Source organism: Chiloscyllium punctatum, unplaced genomic scaffold (genome assembly GCF_047496795.1).
Source record: "Chiloscyllium punctatum isolate Juve2018m unplaced genomic scaffold, sChiPun1.3 scaffold_768, whole genome shotgun sequence".
Classification (NCBI taxonomy): domain Eukaryota; kingdom Metazoa; phylum Chordata; class Chondrichthyes; order Orectolobiformes; family Hemiscylliidae; genus Chiloscyllium; species Chiloscyllium punctatum.
This window is the reverse complement of record NW_027310502.1, coordinates 1-16,552: the sequence shown is the minus strand read 5'-3', so window position 1 is coordinate 16,552 and position 16,552 is coordinate 1. Positions and strand designations below refer to the sequence as shown.

Genomic DNA, 16,552 nt, shown 5'->3' with positions numbered 1-16,552 from the left:
TGCGTTACAGAGGTGTAACACTCCTGGATATATTATATATACACCATGCGCTACTGGGGTATAACATTCCTGGATACGTTATATACACACTGTGTGTTTCAGCGATATAACACTCCTGGATATATTATATACACACTGTGTGTTACAGAGGTATAACACTCCTGGATATATTATGTACACAGTGTGTGTTACAGGGGTGTAACACTCCTGGATATATTATATACACACTGTGTGGAACAGGGGTGTAACACTCCTGGATATATTATATACTCACTGTGTGTTACAGGGGTATAACACTCCGGATATATTACGTACACACTGTGTGTTACAGGGGTGTAACACTCCTGGATATATTATATACACACCGTGTGTTACAGGGGTGTAACACTCCTGGATATATTATATACACACTGTGTGTTACAGGGGTATAAGACTCCTGGATATATTATGGACACACTGTTTGTTATAGGGGTATAACACTCCTGGATATATTATAAACACCCTGTGCATTACAGAGTATAACACTCTTGGATATATTATATACACACCGTGTGTTACAGGGGTGTAACACTCCTGGATATATTATATACACACTGTGTGTTACAGGGGTGTAACACTCCTGGATATATTATATACACACTGTGTGTTACAGGGGTATAACTCTCCTGGATATATTATATACACACTGTGTGTTACAGGGGTGTAACACTCCTGGATATATTATATACACACTGTGTGTTACATGGGTATAACACTCCTGGATATATTATATACACACTATGTGTTACAGGGGTATAACACTCCTGGATATATTATATACACACTGTGTGTTACAGGGGTGTAACACTCCTGGATATATTATATACACACTGCGTGTTACAGGGGTATAACACTCCTGGATATATTATATACACACTGTGTGTTACAGGGGTGTAACACTCCTGGATATATTATTTTCACACTGTGTATTACAGGGGTATAACACTCCTGGATATATTATATACACACTGTGTGTTACAGGGGTATAACACTCCTGGATATATTATATACACACTGTGTGTTACAGGGGTATAAGACTCCTGGATATATTATATACACACTGTGTATTACAGGAGTGTAACACTCCTGGATATATTATATACACACTGTGTGTTACAGGGGGAGAACACACCTGGATGTGTTATACAACTCAGTATATGACAGGGTACAAGACTTCCTGGATGTATAATATACAGACTGTGGTCCAAGAATATTGCATTCTTGGATGCATCGTACTCTAACTGGAACCCTTTGGCACTTCGTGTTCCCTTGGTGATAAGGTTAACAGTATGGGTTGGCCTGGGGGAATCCCTTCGTCAGTGTGTGTGGGGAATGAGAGAGAGGTGAACTCGGATGTAGAACGACGCCCATCCAGCAGAATTATTCTTCCACAGTGTTGCCAAACTTCAAGTCTGCAGGTCAATCCCAGCTGGGAACAGTGGATCGGCAGAGGATTAACTCAGACTCAAGGTCAAGTAGATTCACAGGAAAGAAATTTATTTTTGAAAAGGAAAATCCAATTTTAGCAGCGAATAGAAAATGCGGCTTCAAACGTAGCCGCACCTTTGGAGGGAATAGAAACTGAGGTTCACACTTCCAGTGTGTCCCTGCTGCTCTTCCCTCTTTGGGATCGTAACCGGGTTGAAACATTAATTCCGCTTCTAGCTCTCCACACACGCCGCCAGTTTCTCCAGTGATTTCCCCTTTCGTTTCAGATTTCCAGCATCCGGAGTATTTTGCCTCAATTTAACAGGATGCAGGATCAGGAGATTGGCCCGAGTAAAATTACATGAGACTACTCTTGATGACTGAACCCCCAAAAAGAGCAACCCAATCAGATCAGGGATCCAGGAATGGGACTGTGTTGTGTAGTTGGTAAGGCCAGTGTGGTTACCCCCAACCCCTGAAACCAGCTGGTTTCCCCACCCCGCCCCACCCCCCCCCGCTGCTCCAGTCTGAAACAAGACAAAGAAACATTTACGAAATCAAAGCTCTCTGGCCTCCAGTACGCCGTGTGGTGGTATCTCCAGGACTTACACAGGCAGCTCTGATGGTCATACTGCCTCCCAGCCCGAATCCGACTCACTCAGAGATAGACCGGTGCCCAGGGCAGACCCGAAAACCAGGGCCTTCCCACACTCTCTCCAGGAAATCGAAGCCAGAACAAAACACAGCTCCATCAGAGTTCCAGATTGACTCTCACACCATGCTGCCCCTGTCCCTGGGAGTGTTTGATGGGGACAGTGTACAGGGAGTTTTACTCTGTATTTAACCCCACACTGTCCCTGTCCTGGGAGTGTTTGATGGGGGACAGTGTACAGGGAGTTTTACTCTGTATTTAACCCCGTGCTGTCCCTGTCCCTGGGAGTGTTTGATGGGGACAGTGTAGAGGAAGCTTTACTCTGTATCTAACCCCGTGCTGTCCCTGTCCTGGGAGTGTTTGATGGGGGACAGTGTAGAGGGAGCTTTACTCTGTATCTAACCCCATGCTGTCCCTGTCCTGGGAGTGTTTGATGGGGGACAGTGTAGAGGGAGCTTTACTCTGTATCTAACCCCGTGCTGCCTCTGTCCCTGGGAGTGTTTGATGGGGGACAGTGTATAGGGAGTTTTACTCTGTATTTAACCCCACACTGTCCCTGTCCTGGGAGTGTTTGATGGGGACAGTGTACAGGGAGTTTTACTCTGTATTTAACCCCGTGCTGTCCCTGTCCCTGGGAGTGTTTGATGGGGGACAGTGTAGAGGGAGCTCTACTCTGTATTTAACCCCGTGCTGTCCCTGTCCTGGGAGTGTTTGATGGGGGACAGTGTAGAGGGAACTTTACTCTGTATCTAACCCTGTGCTGTCCCTGTCCTGGGAGTGTTTGATGGGGACAGTGTAGAGGGAGCTTTACTCTGTATCTAACCCCGTGCTGTCCCTGTCCCTGGGAGAGTTCGACACCAGTTTGTATGAAATCGGGAGTTCCCTGTATGGGCTCCTCCCAGCATCCCTCGTGTGTGCGATGGCGAGAAACGTTTGCAAAAAGCATGAGCACTCTGGGTTGGTGTGATAGAGAGTCCCGGTTACATTGTCAGCTGGCCGTCGGGTTGTGTTAGTGTCCCAGAACGTTCCGAGTTAAAGGTCCGTGTTTCTCCAATCCTGAGTCACCCACCGTGTCCGTCCGTTTGTCTGTCTGCAGCTCTGGTCACAACCACCAGAAGTACAGCATCACCATGAAGAGGCAGATCCCCGTGACAGCTACTTTGGTAAAACGAGACCGCGAGTTCAGCTCGTTGGCGTCTTGCTGGTATTTCTTCGACAGGGTGGAGAGGTTGCTGGCTTTGGTGTTGAGTGCTGAGGGAAGTGGAGGGGGAGAGAGAGAGAGAGCTCAGAACACACAGACCCACACACACACACACACAGACACAGACCCACACACACACACACACACACACACACACACACAGACCCACAAACACACACACGCACACACACACAGACCCACAAACACACACACACACACACAGACCCACAGGCACCCACACACACAGACCCACAAACACACACACACACACACACACACACACACAGACCCACAAACACACACACACACAGACCCACAGGCACCCACACACACAGACCCACAAACACACACACACACACACACACACACAGACCCACAAACACACACACACACACAGACCCACAGGCACCCACACACACAGACCCACAAACACACACACACACTCACACACACACAGACCCACAAACACACACACACACACACACACACAGACCCACAAACACACACACACACACACACACAGACCCACAAACACACACACACACACAGACCCACAGGCACCCACACACACAGACCCACACACACACTCAGACCCACACACACACACACAGACCCACACACACACACACAGACCCACACACACACAGACCCACACACACACACAAAGACCCACACACAGACACAGACCCACACACTCAGACCCACACACACACACACACAGACCCACACACACACACACAGACCCACACACACACAGACCCACACACACACACACAGACCCACACACACACAGACCCACACACACACACACAAAGACCCACACACACACACACAGACCCACACACACTCAGACCCACACACACACACACACAGACCCACACACACACTCAGACCCACACACACTCAGACCCACACACAGACCCACACACACACTCAGACCCACACACACACACAGACCCACACACACACAGACCCACACACACACACACAGACCCACACACACACTCAGACCCACACACACACTCAGACCCACAAACACACACACACACACAGACCCACAGGCACCCACACACACAGACCCACAAACACACACACACACTCACACACACACAGACCCACAAACACACACACACACACACACACACAGACCCACAAACACACACACACACACAGACCCACAGGCACCCACACACACAGACCCACACACACACTCAGACCCACACACACACACACAGACCCACACACACACACACAGACCCACACACACACAGACCCACACACACACACAAAGACCCACACACAGACACAGACCCACACACTCAGACCCACACACACACACACACAGACCCACACACACACACACAGACCCACACACACACAGACCCACACACACACACACAGACCCACACACACACAGACCCACACACACACACACAAAGACCCACACACACACACACAGACCCACACACACTCAGACCCACACACACACACACACAGACCCACACACACACTCAGACCCACACACACTCAGACCCACACACAGACCCACACACACACTCAGACCCACACACACACACAGACCCACACACACACAGACCCACACACACACACACAGACCCACACACACACTCAGACCCACACACACACTCAGACCCACACACACACAGACCCACACACACACACACACAGACCCACACACACACACACAGACCCACACACACACACAGACCCACACACACTCAGACCCACACACACTCAGACCCACACACACACTCAGACCCACACACACACAGACACACACACACACACACAGACCCACACACACACTCAGACCCACACACACACTCAGACCCACACACACACAGACCCACACACACACACACAGACCCACACACACACACACAGACCCACACACACTCAGACCCACACACACACTCAGACCCACACACACACTCAGACCCACACACACACAGACCCACACACACACACACAGACCCACACACACACACAGACCCACACACACTCAGACCCACACACACACTCAGACCCACACACACACTCAGACCCACACACACACAGACCCACACACACACACACACAGACCCACACACACACACAGACCCACACACACTCAGACCCACACACACACACACAGACCCACACACACACTCAGACCCACACACACACAGACCCACACACACACACACAGACCCACACACACTCAGACCCACACACACACTCAGACCCACACACACACTCAGACCCACACACACACAGACCCACACACACACACACAGACCCACACACACACACAGACCCACACACACTCAGACCCACACACACACTCAGACCCACACACACACTCAGACCCACACACACACAGACCCACACACACACACACACAGACCCACACACACACACAGACCCACACACACTCAGACCCACACACACACACACAGACCCACACACACACTCAGACCCACACACACACTCAGACCCACACACACACAGACCCACACACACACACACTCAGACCCACACACACACTCAGACCCACACACTCAGACCCACACACACACACACAGACCCACACACACAGACCCACACACACTCAGACCCACACACTCAGACCCACACACACAGACCCACACACACAGACCCACACACACTCAGACCCACACACACTCAGACCCACACACTCAGACCCACACACACAGACCCACACACACAGACCCACACACACTCAGACCCACACACTCAGACCCACACACACAGACCCACACACACTCAGACCCACACACTCAGACCCACACACACACACACAGACCCACACACACACACACACAGACCCACAAACACACACAGACCCACAAACACAGACCCACAAACACACACACACAGACCCACAAACACACACACACACACACACACACACACAGACCCACAAACACACACACACACACACAGACCCACAGGCACCCACACACACAGACCCACACACACACTCAGACCCACACATACACACACAGACCCACACACACTCAGACCCACACACACACACACAGACCCACACACACACACACACAGACCCACAAACACACACAGACCCACAAACACAGACCCACAAACACACACACACAGACCCACAAACACACACACACACACACACACACAGACCCACAAACACACACACACACACACAGACCCACAGGCACCCACACACACAGACCCACACACACACTCAGACCCACACACACACACACAGACCCACACACACTCAGACCCACACACACACACACACACAGACCCACATGCACAGATCCACACACATACAGACCCGCACACACACTCATGTACAGATCCACACACATGCACACACAGACCCACACACACACACACACATACACACAGACCCACAAACACGCACACACACACACACACACAGACCCACACACACAGACCCACACACACACTCAGACCCACACACACACACACAGACCCACATGCACAGATCCACACACATACAGACCCGCACACACACTCATATACAGATCCACACACATGCACACACAGACCCACACACACCCTCACAGACCCACACAGACCCACACACACACCCTCACAGACCCACACAGACCCACACGCACACACAGACGCATGCAGACAGACACACAGGTACACACACACGCACACACATAGGTTTAGGGTGAGAGGGGAAAGATATAAAAGAGACCTAAGGGGCAACTTTTTCACACAGAGGGTGGTGTGTGTATGCAATGATACATACACAGACACGTGCATAAACACACACAGACACATGCACTCACACAGACGCGCGTGCGTGTGCACACACACAGATGAACATACAGACACACAGACACGTGCACAAACACACACAGACACATGCACTCACACAGACGCGCGTGCGTGTGCACACACACAGATGAACATACAGACACACAGACACGTGCATAAACACACACAGACACATGCACTCACACAGACGCGCGTGCGTGTGCACACACACAGATGAACATACAGACACACAGACACGTGCACAAACACACACAGACACATGCACTCACACAGACGCGCGTGCGTGTGCACACACACAGATGAACATACAGACACACAGACACGTGCACAAACACACACAGACACATGCACTCACACAGACGCGCGTGCGTGTGCACACACACAGATGAACATACAGACACACAGACACGTGCACAAACACACACAGACACATGCACTCACACAGACGCGCGTGCGTGTGCACACACACAGATGAACATACAGACACACAGACGCGTGCACATACACGCACAGACACATACACACATATACATAGACTCGTGCGCGCACACACACACAGCCTCCTACATCCCCCGCCCCCCCCCTCATGCTGACTCTCAGATCTAACGATCCAATCACTACCCAATGTCCTGCAATACCATTCTCCCTCCAGCATTTATCCCAGGACTATCCAAACATTTTTAAAGGTAATATTTCAACATCGATTGTCTAACGAGTAGAAGGCAGAGAGTCATAGAGATGGACAGCACGGAAACAGACCCTTCGGTCCAACCCGTCCATGCTGACCCAGATATCCTAACCCAATCTAGTCCCACCTGCCAGCACCCGGCCCTTATCCCTCCAAACCCTTCCTATCCATATCCCCATCCAAATGCCTCTTAAATGTTGTAATTGTACCAGCCTCCACCACATCCTCTGGCAGCTCATTCCATACCCGTACCACCCTCTGTGTGAAAAAGTTGCCCCTTAGGTCTCTTTTATATCTTTCCCCTCTCACCCTCAACCTATGCCCCTTTAGTTCTGGACTCCCCCACCCCAGGGAAAAGACTTTGCCTATTTATCCTATCTATACCCCTCGTAATATTATAAACCTCTGTAAGGTCACCCCTCAGCCTCTGACGCTCCGGGGAAAACAGCCCCAGCCTGTTCAGCCTCTCCCTCGTCATTTTCAGGTTGGAGTGCTACGGGGATCAATGCCAGGCCCACGGTTATTCACGACCGATATTAAAGACCCTGGATGCGGGACAGTCAATGTTCTGCAGCCAGGCTTCTGGGTGACACAAAATGAGGTGGTAGGCCCAGCGGTGAGGAGACCCACAGAGAGACACAGAGAGGTTATGGGTGCGGGCAAAAAACCCGGCAGATGGGACACAATGGGAGATAGCGTGAGGTGATGTGCACAGGCAGGACAACTAAAGGAGCCGAGAGTGTGGTGCTGGAAAAGCACAGCGGGGTCGGGCAGCATCCGAGGAGCAGGGGAGTCGACGTTTCGGGCAAGAGCTCCTCGGATGCTGCCCGACCCTGCTGCGCTTTTCCAGCACCACACTCTCTCGACTCAGATCTCCAGCATCTGCCGTCCTCACTTTCACCTAATGAAAGGAGCTGGACAATATTTCAATGGGAAAAGATTTGGAAAGAGCCGTAATCAAGTACATAGATCCCTCAAAGTTGCCACCCAAGTGGATAGGATTGTTAAGAAAGCATATGGTGTTTTGGCTTTCATTAAAAGGGGGGGTCGAGTTTAAGAGCCGTGAGGTTTTGCTGCAGCTCTCCAAGTCCCTGGTGAGATCACACTTGGAATATTGTGTCCAGTTCTGGCCGCCCTACTATAGGAAAGATCCAGAGGCTTTGGAGAGGGTGCAAAGAAGGTTTACCAGGATGCTGCGTGGACTGGAGGGCTTGCCTTATGAAGAAAGGTTGAATAAGCTCGGAATTTTCTCTCTGGAGAGAAGGAGGAAGAGAGGAGATCTGTTCGAGGTGTACAAAATAATGAGAGGAATAGATAGAGTCAATAGCCAGAGACTATTCCCCAGGGCAGGATTGACTGGTACGAGAAGTCATAGTCTGAAGATAGTAGGAGGGAGGTATAAAGGAGACGTCAGAGGTAGCTTCTTTACGCAGAGAGTTGTGAATGTATGGAATGAGTTGCCAGCTGTGATGGTGGAAGCAGAGTCACTGGGGATATTTACGCGACTGCTGGACATGCACATGGAGAGCAGTGAGTTGAGGGGGACGTAGGTTAGGTTATTATATTTTAGATTAGGATTAAACCTCAGCACAACCTCGTGGGCCGAAGGGCCTGTTCTGCGCTGTACTTCTCCATGTTCTATGTTCTGTAATGGAGGGGTTTGAGAATCCCAGTCCAAAAGCTGGCATCCAAAAGTACAGTGAAAAATAGGGAAGGCACACAGGGATTTAATTTCAAAGAGAACGGAGCATACAATTGGGGAAGGGTTTCCCAAAACTGGACAAGGCATGAGTCCGAACACAGCCGGAAGACTGGGAGCGGGGGGTTGGTCTGAGGAATGACTGGAGGGTGCCCAGGGAAGGTTCCCTGGGGATGGAGGGATTGCCTTATGGGGCGAGGGTGTGTGGGCTGGGCTGTGCGTAACGAGAGGTGACTTCATTGAGGAATACAATATTCTTGGAGGAGATGTGGAGAGGTTGCCCTTCCCCCCCCACCCCAGCTTGTGGGAGAGTCTAGGGGTGGAGGAAATAATCTCAGGGTGGGGGGCGGGTCCCCCAGTTAGGACAGAGATGAGGAGGAATTTCCTCTCTGAGAGGGGAGTGAATTCTTTACCACAGAGGCCTGGAGTGGTAGGTTTTAAACCTGAGAGAGAATGGAGGGCGATGGGGAACAAGGCCTGGACTCTCTGAGTGGGGGGGGGGCAGCACCGAACCAAGGGCTGAATGGCCTTAGTTCAGCTCTGAAAGGTTCTGGTCACCGGCCACCTCACAACACCCCACCCAACAGCAAACGTGGACAGCCAGGAGGCTGGGAGAACGTAACAGGCCAGGCAGCAACAGTGAAGGTAATGGTTCCAGTGTAACCCTTCGACAGGGACGGGGGGGCGGGGTGGGGGGGAGGGGGAGCTGCAGATAAAAGGGGGGGGGGTGGCGGAAGGGTGGTGAGGTGGGGGGGATAGGTGGAGACAGGTAGAGGGTACGACCTGGTTGGTCAAGGGGAGGGGTGAATCCGGTTGGTCTCCGGGAGCAGTGGAAGGGAGGGGGGGGGAGGGGCTGGGAAAGGAGTCGGGGGATGGGACGGGAGGTTGTCGGAAATTGGAGAACTCAACGTTGAGTCCCCCCCCCCCCCCCCCCCCCCCCCCCCCCCCCGGGCTGTAGGTTACCCAGGTGGAGGATGAGGCGTCGTTCCCTCCCATTTGCGGTCTGGTTCGTTGTGGCAATGGAGGAGACCAAGGATGGTCATGTTGGAAAGGGAGTGGGAAGGGGAATTGATACGGACGGTGACTGGGAGGGCCGGTCGTCCCCTGTGGGCCCGGCTGAGATACGAGGCGAACCGTTCCCGAGGTTTACCTTCGGCCTCCCCAGTGTAGAGAAGACCACATCGGGAGCACCCGATACAGCTCCACTCCTAATACACCAGGCCCTGCCGAGAGGGAGGGAGGATAAAGGAAATTCCCCAGCGCTCAGTGTGTCACCACCGGGCGCTGCCTCTCTCCGAACGTGCCCACCCCCCGGCACAGCCCCTTCCTCCCACACACGGCGTGGTTTGAGTCTCACCACCGACGTTCACCAGTGCGCCGCTCGGGGGGAAGTGGGGGGCGGGGGGGCCGGTGGGGACTGTACCCCCCCCCAAAGCCCCTCCCTCCTGACACCCACATACCTCCCCACCGACTGACTCCCCCCCCCGGCGCGCGCCTTCTTACCCGAGAGTGCCTCCCCTCGCTGCAGCACCTCCTCGATGTTGGTCACCATGATCTTCTGAACATCGTGGAGCTCACTGTTGATGGAGCCCAACTTGCGGCGCGACCAGGAGTCACTGTACGACTTCTTCAGCTTCTGGATGTAGGTGTCTGCGAGGACAGGGGGGACGCGAGGGCATGGGGGATAGGGAGAGGGGGGGAGAGAGAGAGAGAGAGGGGGCGGGGAGACGGTGGGAACAAAGTCAGATAGCGAGCTCTGGCAGCGGCTGACAGGGGGCGCCCAGGAGTAACCTACAAGTTCACCGGGCCGAATGGCCTCCGGTACACCGCCCAGGGTGGTGCCAATCTCATCGGTGTGGGGGCAGAGGACACATGACCAATGGTCCTGGCACAACCCCGAGGGGGGGGGGGGGGACACTGACCCAGCGGCCATGCTGAGGACCTGACCCACCTGGCTGCTCCAGTTGGTCAACGGAAGCAGAAAGCTGCCGGAGAAACTCAGCAGTTCCCGGCAGCACCGTGAGGGCAGAGAGAGGCAGAGGGAACCTCTCCAGTCCGGGGAAGACCCATCCTCAGGACGGGGGGATTGAAACCCCTCTACCCGCTCCCTGCAGGAATCTGCACAATCAGCAAGATTCCTCCAACAACCTCTCGACTGGTTCCAGATCACCAGGGTCCACTGGGATTGGTTCAATTCAAAGGTTCCGGATTTGAGGGAGTGCCGCACAGTCAGAGGGTCAGTACTGAGGGAGTGCCGCACTGTTAGAGGGTCAGTACTGAGGGAGTGCCGCACTGTCAGAGGGACAGTACTGAGGGAGTGCTGCACTGTCAGAGGGTCAGTACAGAGGGAGGGCCACACTGTCAGAGGGCCAGTACTGAGGGAGTGCCGCACTGTCAGAGGGTCAGTACTGAGGGAGTGCCGCACTGTCAGAGGGTCAGTACTGAGGGAGTGCCGCACTGTCAGAGGGTCAGTACTGAGGGAGTGCCGCACTGTCAGAGGGTCAGTACTGAGAGAGTGCTGCATTGTCAGAGGGTCAGTACTGAGGGAGTGCCGTATTGTCAGAGAGTCAGTACTGAGGGAGTGCCACACTGTTAGAGGGTCAGTACTGAGGGAGTGCCGTATTGTCAGAGGGTCAGTACTGAGGGAGTGCTGCACTGTCAGAGGGTCAGTACAGAGAGAGTGCCGTATTGTCAGAGGGTCAGTACTGAGGGAGTGCCGCACTGTCAGAGGGTCAGTAATGAGGGAGTGCCGCACTGTCAGAGGGTCAGTACTGAGGGAGTGCTGCACTGTCAGAGGGTCAGTACTGAGAGAGTGCTGCACTGTCAGAGGGTCAGTACTGAGGGAGTGCTGCATTGTCAGAGGGTCAGTACTGAGGGAGTGCCGTATTGTAAGAGAGTCAGTACTGAGGGAGTGCTGCACTGTCAGAGGGTCAGTACTGAGGGAGTGCTGCACTGTCAGAGGGTCAGTACTGAGGGAGTGCTGCACTGTCAGAGGGTCAGTGCTGAGGGAGTGCAGTCCTGTCACAGGGTCAGTACAGAGGGAGAGCCGCACTGTCAGAGGGTCAGTACTGAGGGAGTGCTGCACTGTCAGAGGGTCAGTACGGAGAGAGTGCTGCACTGTCAGAGGGTCAGTATTGAGGGAGCGCCGCAATTTCAGAGGGTCAGTACTGAGGGAAAGCCGCACTGTCAGAGGGTCAGTACTGAGGGAGTGCTGCACTGTCAGAGGGTCAGTACAGAGGGAGAGCCGCACTGTCAGAGGGTCAGTACTGAGGGAGAGCCGCACTGTCAGAGGGTCAGTACTGAGGGAGTGCCACACTGTCAGAGGGTCAGGACTGAGGGAGTGCCGCACTGTCAGAGGGTCAGGACTGAGGGAGTGCTACACTGTCAGAGGGTCTGTACTGAGGGAGAGCCGCACTGTCAGAGGGTCAGTACTGAGGGAGAGCCGCACTGTCAGAGGGTCAGTACTGAGGGAGCGCAACACTGTCAGAGGGTCAGTACTGAGGGAGTGCCGCACTGTCAGAGGGTCAGTCCTGAGGGAGTGCCGCACTGTCAGAGGGTCAGTACTGAGGGCGTGCCGCACTGTCAGAGGGTCAGTACTGAGGGAGCGCCGCACTGTCAAAGGGTCAGTACTGAGGGAGAGCCGCACTGTCAGAGGGTCAGTACTGAGGGAGAGCCGCACTGTCAGAGGGTCAGTACTGAGAGAGTGCTGCACTGTCACAGGGTCAGTACTGAGGGAGTGCTGCACTGTCAGAGGGTCAGTGCTGAGGGAGTGCAGTCCTGTCACAGGGTCAGTACAGAGGGAGAGCCGCACTGTCAGAGGGTCAGTACTGAGGGAGTGCTGCACTGTCAGAGGGTCAGTACGGAGAGAGTGCTGCACTGTCAGAGGGTCAGTATTGAGGGAACGCCGCAATTTCAGAGGGTCAGTACTGAGGGAAAGCCGCACTGTCAGAGGGTCAGTACTGAGGGAGTGCTGCACTGTCAGAGGGTCAGTACAGAGGGAGAGCCGCACTGTCAGAGGGTCAGTACTGAGGGAGAGCCGCACTGTCAGAGGGTCAGTACTGAGGGAGTGCCACACTGTCAGAGGGTCAGGACTGAGGGAGTGCCGCACTGTCAGAGGGTCAGGACTGAGGGAGTGCTACACTGTCAGAGGGTCTGTACTGAGGGAGAGCCGCACTGTCAGAGGGTCAGTACTGAGGGAGTGCTGCACTGTCAGAGGGTCAGTACGGAGAGAGTGCTGCACTGTCAGAGGGTCAGTATTGAGGGAACGCCGCAATTTCAGAGGGTCAGTACTGAGGGAAAGCCGCACTGTCAGAGGGTCAGTACTGAGGGAGTGCTGCACTGTCAGAGGGTCAGTACGGAGAGAGTGCTGCACTGTCAGAGGGTCAGTATTGAGGGAACGCCGCAATTTCAGAGGGTCAGTACTGAGGGAAAGCCGCACTGTCAGAGGGTCAGTACTGAGGGAGTGCTGCACTGTCAGAGGGTCAGTACAGAGGGAGAGCCGCACTGTCAGAGGGTCAGTACTGAGGGAGAGCCGCACTGTCAGAGGGTCAGTACTGAGGGAGCGCAACACTGTCAGAGGGTCAGTACTGAGGGAGTGCCGCACTGTCAGAGGGTCAGTCCTGAGGGAGTGCCGCACTGTCAGAGGGTCAGTACTGAGGGCGTGCCGCACTGTCAGAGGGTCAGTACTGAGGGAGCGCCGCACTGTCAAAGGGTCAGTACTGAGGGAGAGCCGCACTGTCAGAGGGTCAGTACTGAGGGAGAGCCGCACTGTCAGAGGGTCAGTACTGAGGGAGTGCCGCACTGTCAGAGGGTCAGTACTGAGGGAGTGCTGCACTGTCACAGGGTCAGGACTGAGGTAGTACTGCACTGTCCCAGGGTCAGTACTGAGGGAGTGCCGCACTGTCAGAGGGTCAGTACTGAGGGAGTGCCGCACTGTCAGAGGGTCAGTACTGAGGGAGCGCCGCACTGTCAGAGGGTCAGTCCTGAGGGCGTGCCGCACTGTCAGAGGGTCAGTACTGAGGGAGCGCCGCACTGTCAAAGGGTCAGTACTGAGGGAGTGCTGCACTGTCAGAGGGACAGTACTGAGGGAGTGCCGCACTGTCAGAGGGTCAGTACTGAGGGAGTGCTGCACTGTCAGAGGGTCAGTACTGAGGGAGAACCGCACTGTCAGAGGGTCAGTACTGAGGGAGTGCTGCACTGTCAGAGGGTCAGTACTGAGGGAGTGCCGCAATGTCAGAGGGTCAGTACTGAGGGAGTGCTGCACTGTCAGAGGGTCAGTACTGAGGGAGAGCCGCACTGTCAGAGGGTCAGGACTGATGGAGTGCTGCACTGTCACAGGGTCAGGACTGAGGTAGTACTGCACTGTCCCAGGGTCAGTACTGAGGGAGTGCCGCACTGTCAGAGGGTCAGTACTGAGGGAGTGCCGCACTGTCAGAGGGTCAGTCCTGAGGGAGTGCCGCACTGTCAGAGGGTCAGTCCTGAGGAGGTGCCGCACTGTCAGAGGATCAGTACTGAGGGAGTGCCGCACTGTCAGACGGTCAGTACTGAGGGAGTGCTGCACTTTCAGAGGGTCAGTACTGAGGGAGTGCCACACTGTCAGAGGGTCAGTAATGAGGGAGTGCTGCACTGTCAGAGGGTCAGTACTGAGGGAGAACCGCACGGTCAGAGGGTCAGTGCTGAGGGAGGGCCGCACTGTCAGAGGGTCAGTACTGAGGGAGTGTCACACTGTCAGAGGGTCAGTACTGAGGGAGTGCTGCACTGTCAGAGGGTCAGTACTGAGGGAGTGCCGCACTGTCAGAGGGTCAGTGCTGAGGGAGTGCTGCACTGTCAGAGGGTCAGTGCTGAGGGAGTGCTGCACTGTCAGAGGGTCAGTACTGAGGGAGTGCCGCACTGTCAGAGGGTCAGTGCTGAGGGAGTGCTGCACTGTCAGAGAGTTATTACTGAGGGAGTGCCGCACTGTCAGAGGGTCAGTACTGAGGGAGTGCTGCACTGTCAGAGGGTCAGTACTGAGGGTGTGCCGCACTGTCAGAGGGTCAGTACTGAGGGAGTGCCGCACTGTCAGAGGGTCAGTACTGAGGGAGCGCCGCACTTTCAGAGGGTCAGTACTGAGGGAGTGCTGCACTGTCAGAGGGTCAGTACTGAGGGAGTGCCGCACTGTCAGGGAGTTAGTTCTGAGGGAGTGCAGCACTGTCAGAGGGTCAGTACTGAGGGAGTGCTGCACTGTCAGAGGGTCAGTACTGAGGGAGTGCCGCACTGTCAGGGAGTTAGTTCTGAGGGAGTGCAGCACTGTCAGAGGGTCAGTACTGAGGGAGTGCTGCACTGTCAGAGGGTCAGTACTGAGGGAGTGCTGCACCTGTCAGAGGGTCAGTACTGAGGGAGTGCCGCACTGTCAGAGGGTGAGTACTGAGGGAGTGCCGCCCTGTCAGAGAGTCAGTACTGAGGGAGTGTCACACTGTCAGAGGGTGAGTACTGAGGGAGTGCCGCCCTGTCAGAGAGTCAGTACTGAGGGAGTGTCACACTGTCAGAGGGTCAGTACTGAGGGAGTGCCGCACTGTCGGAGTGTGGTTCTGTTTGAATGATTCAGCCAATTGCGAACGGTGCTGTTGTTTGGGGGTAAACACCAGAGTTTGTGGAGCACTGTTTCAGAGTGGAACGAGGAAGGTCTCTCCATGTCCCACATTGAGGCGGATCCCCCCTCAATGCCCACGCCCAGAGGAAACGGCCTGCTCAGATTTCACCCTCCTGCAGCCCCCCCTTTGGGAGTCTGCTGCCTGCACAATGTCTGAGCAGGGCCTCTCCTTTGGTGTTCCTGACTGTCTCCCAGGAGGGGTGGGGGTGTGACAGGCGCCAGTGAAAGGCACGTCCAGTCTGAAGCCGGAGTGGGTTGATCCGCTGAGCAGTGGGTGTGACCCAGCCGTGAGCCGTACTGGATTACCGTGTCGGCTCAGGGGGTGGGGTGGGGGGGTGGATCACTCTGCTTCCCAGAGAGCTGTCTCCACAGTAACCTTCCCCTGGAGAGGTATCTACTCG

At 54.4% G+C, this 16,552-nt stretch overlaps 1 protein-coding gene across 1 annotated transcript; it reads right to left on the bottom strand.

Moving 5' to 3' along the window:
• Positions 1 to 1,981: 1,981 nt before the first annotated feature.
• Positions 1,982 to 11,471, bottom strand: LOC140473890 (vesicle-trafficking protein SEC22b-A-like). The gene is made up of 2 exons (XM_072567650.1): positions 11,027 to 11,471; positions 1,982 to 3,370 (listed from the first exon to the last, which is right to left on the bottom strand). The coding sequence occupies exons 1-2, from the start codon at positions 11,454 to 11,456 to the stop codon at positions 3,222 to 3,224; spliced, it is 579 nt and encodes a 192-aa protein (XP_072423751.1). The 5' UTR covers positions 11,457 to 11,471; the 3' UTR covers positions 1,982 to 3,221.
• Between the last annotated feature and the right edge of the window lie 5,081 nt (positions 11,472 to 16,552).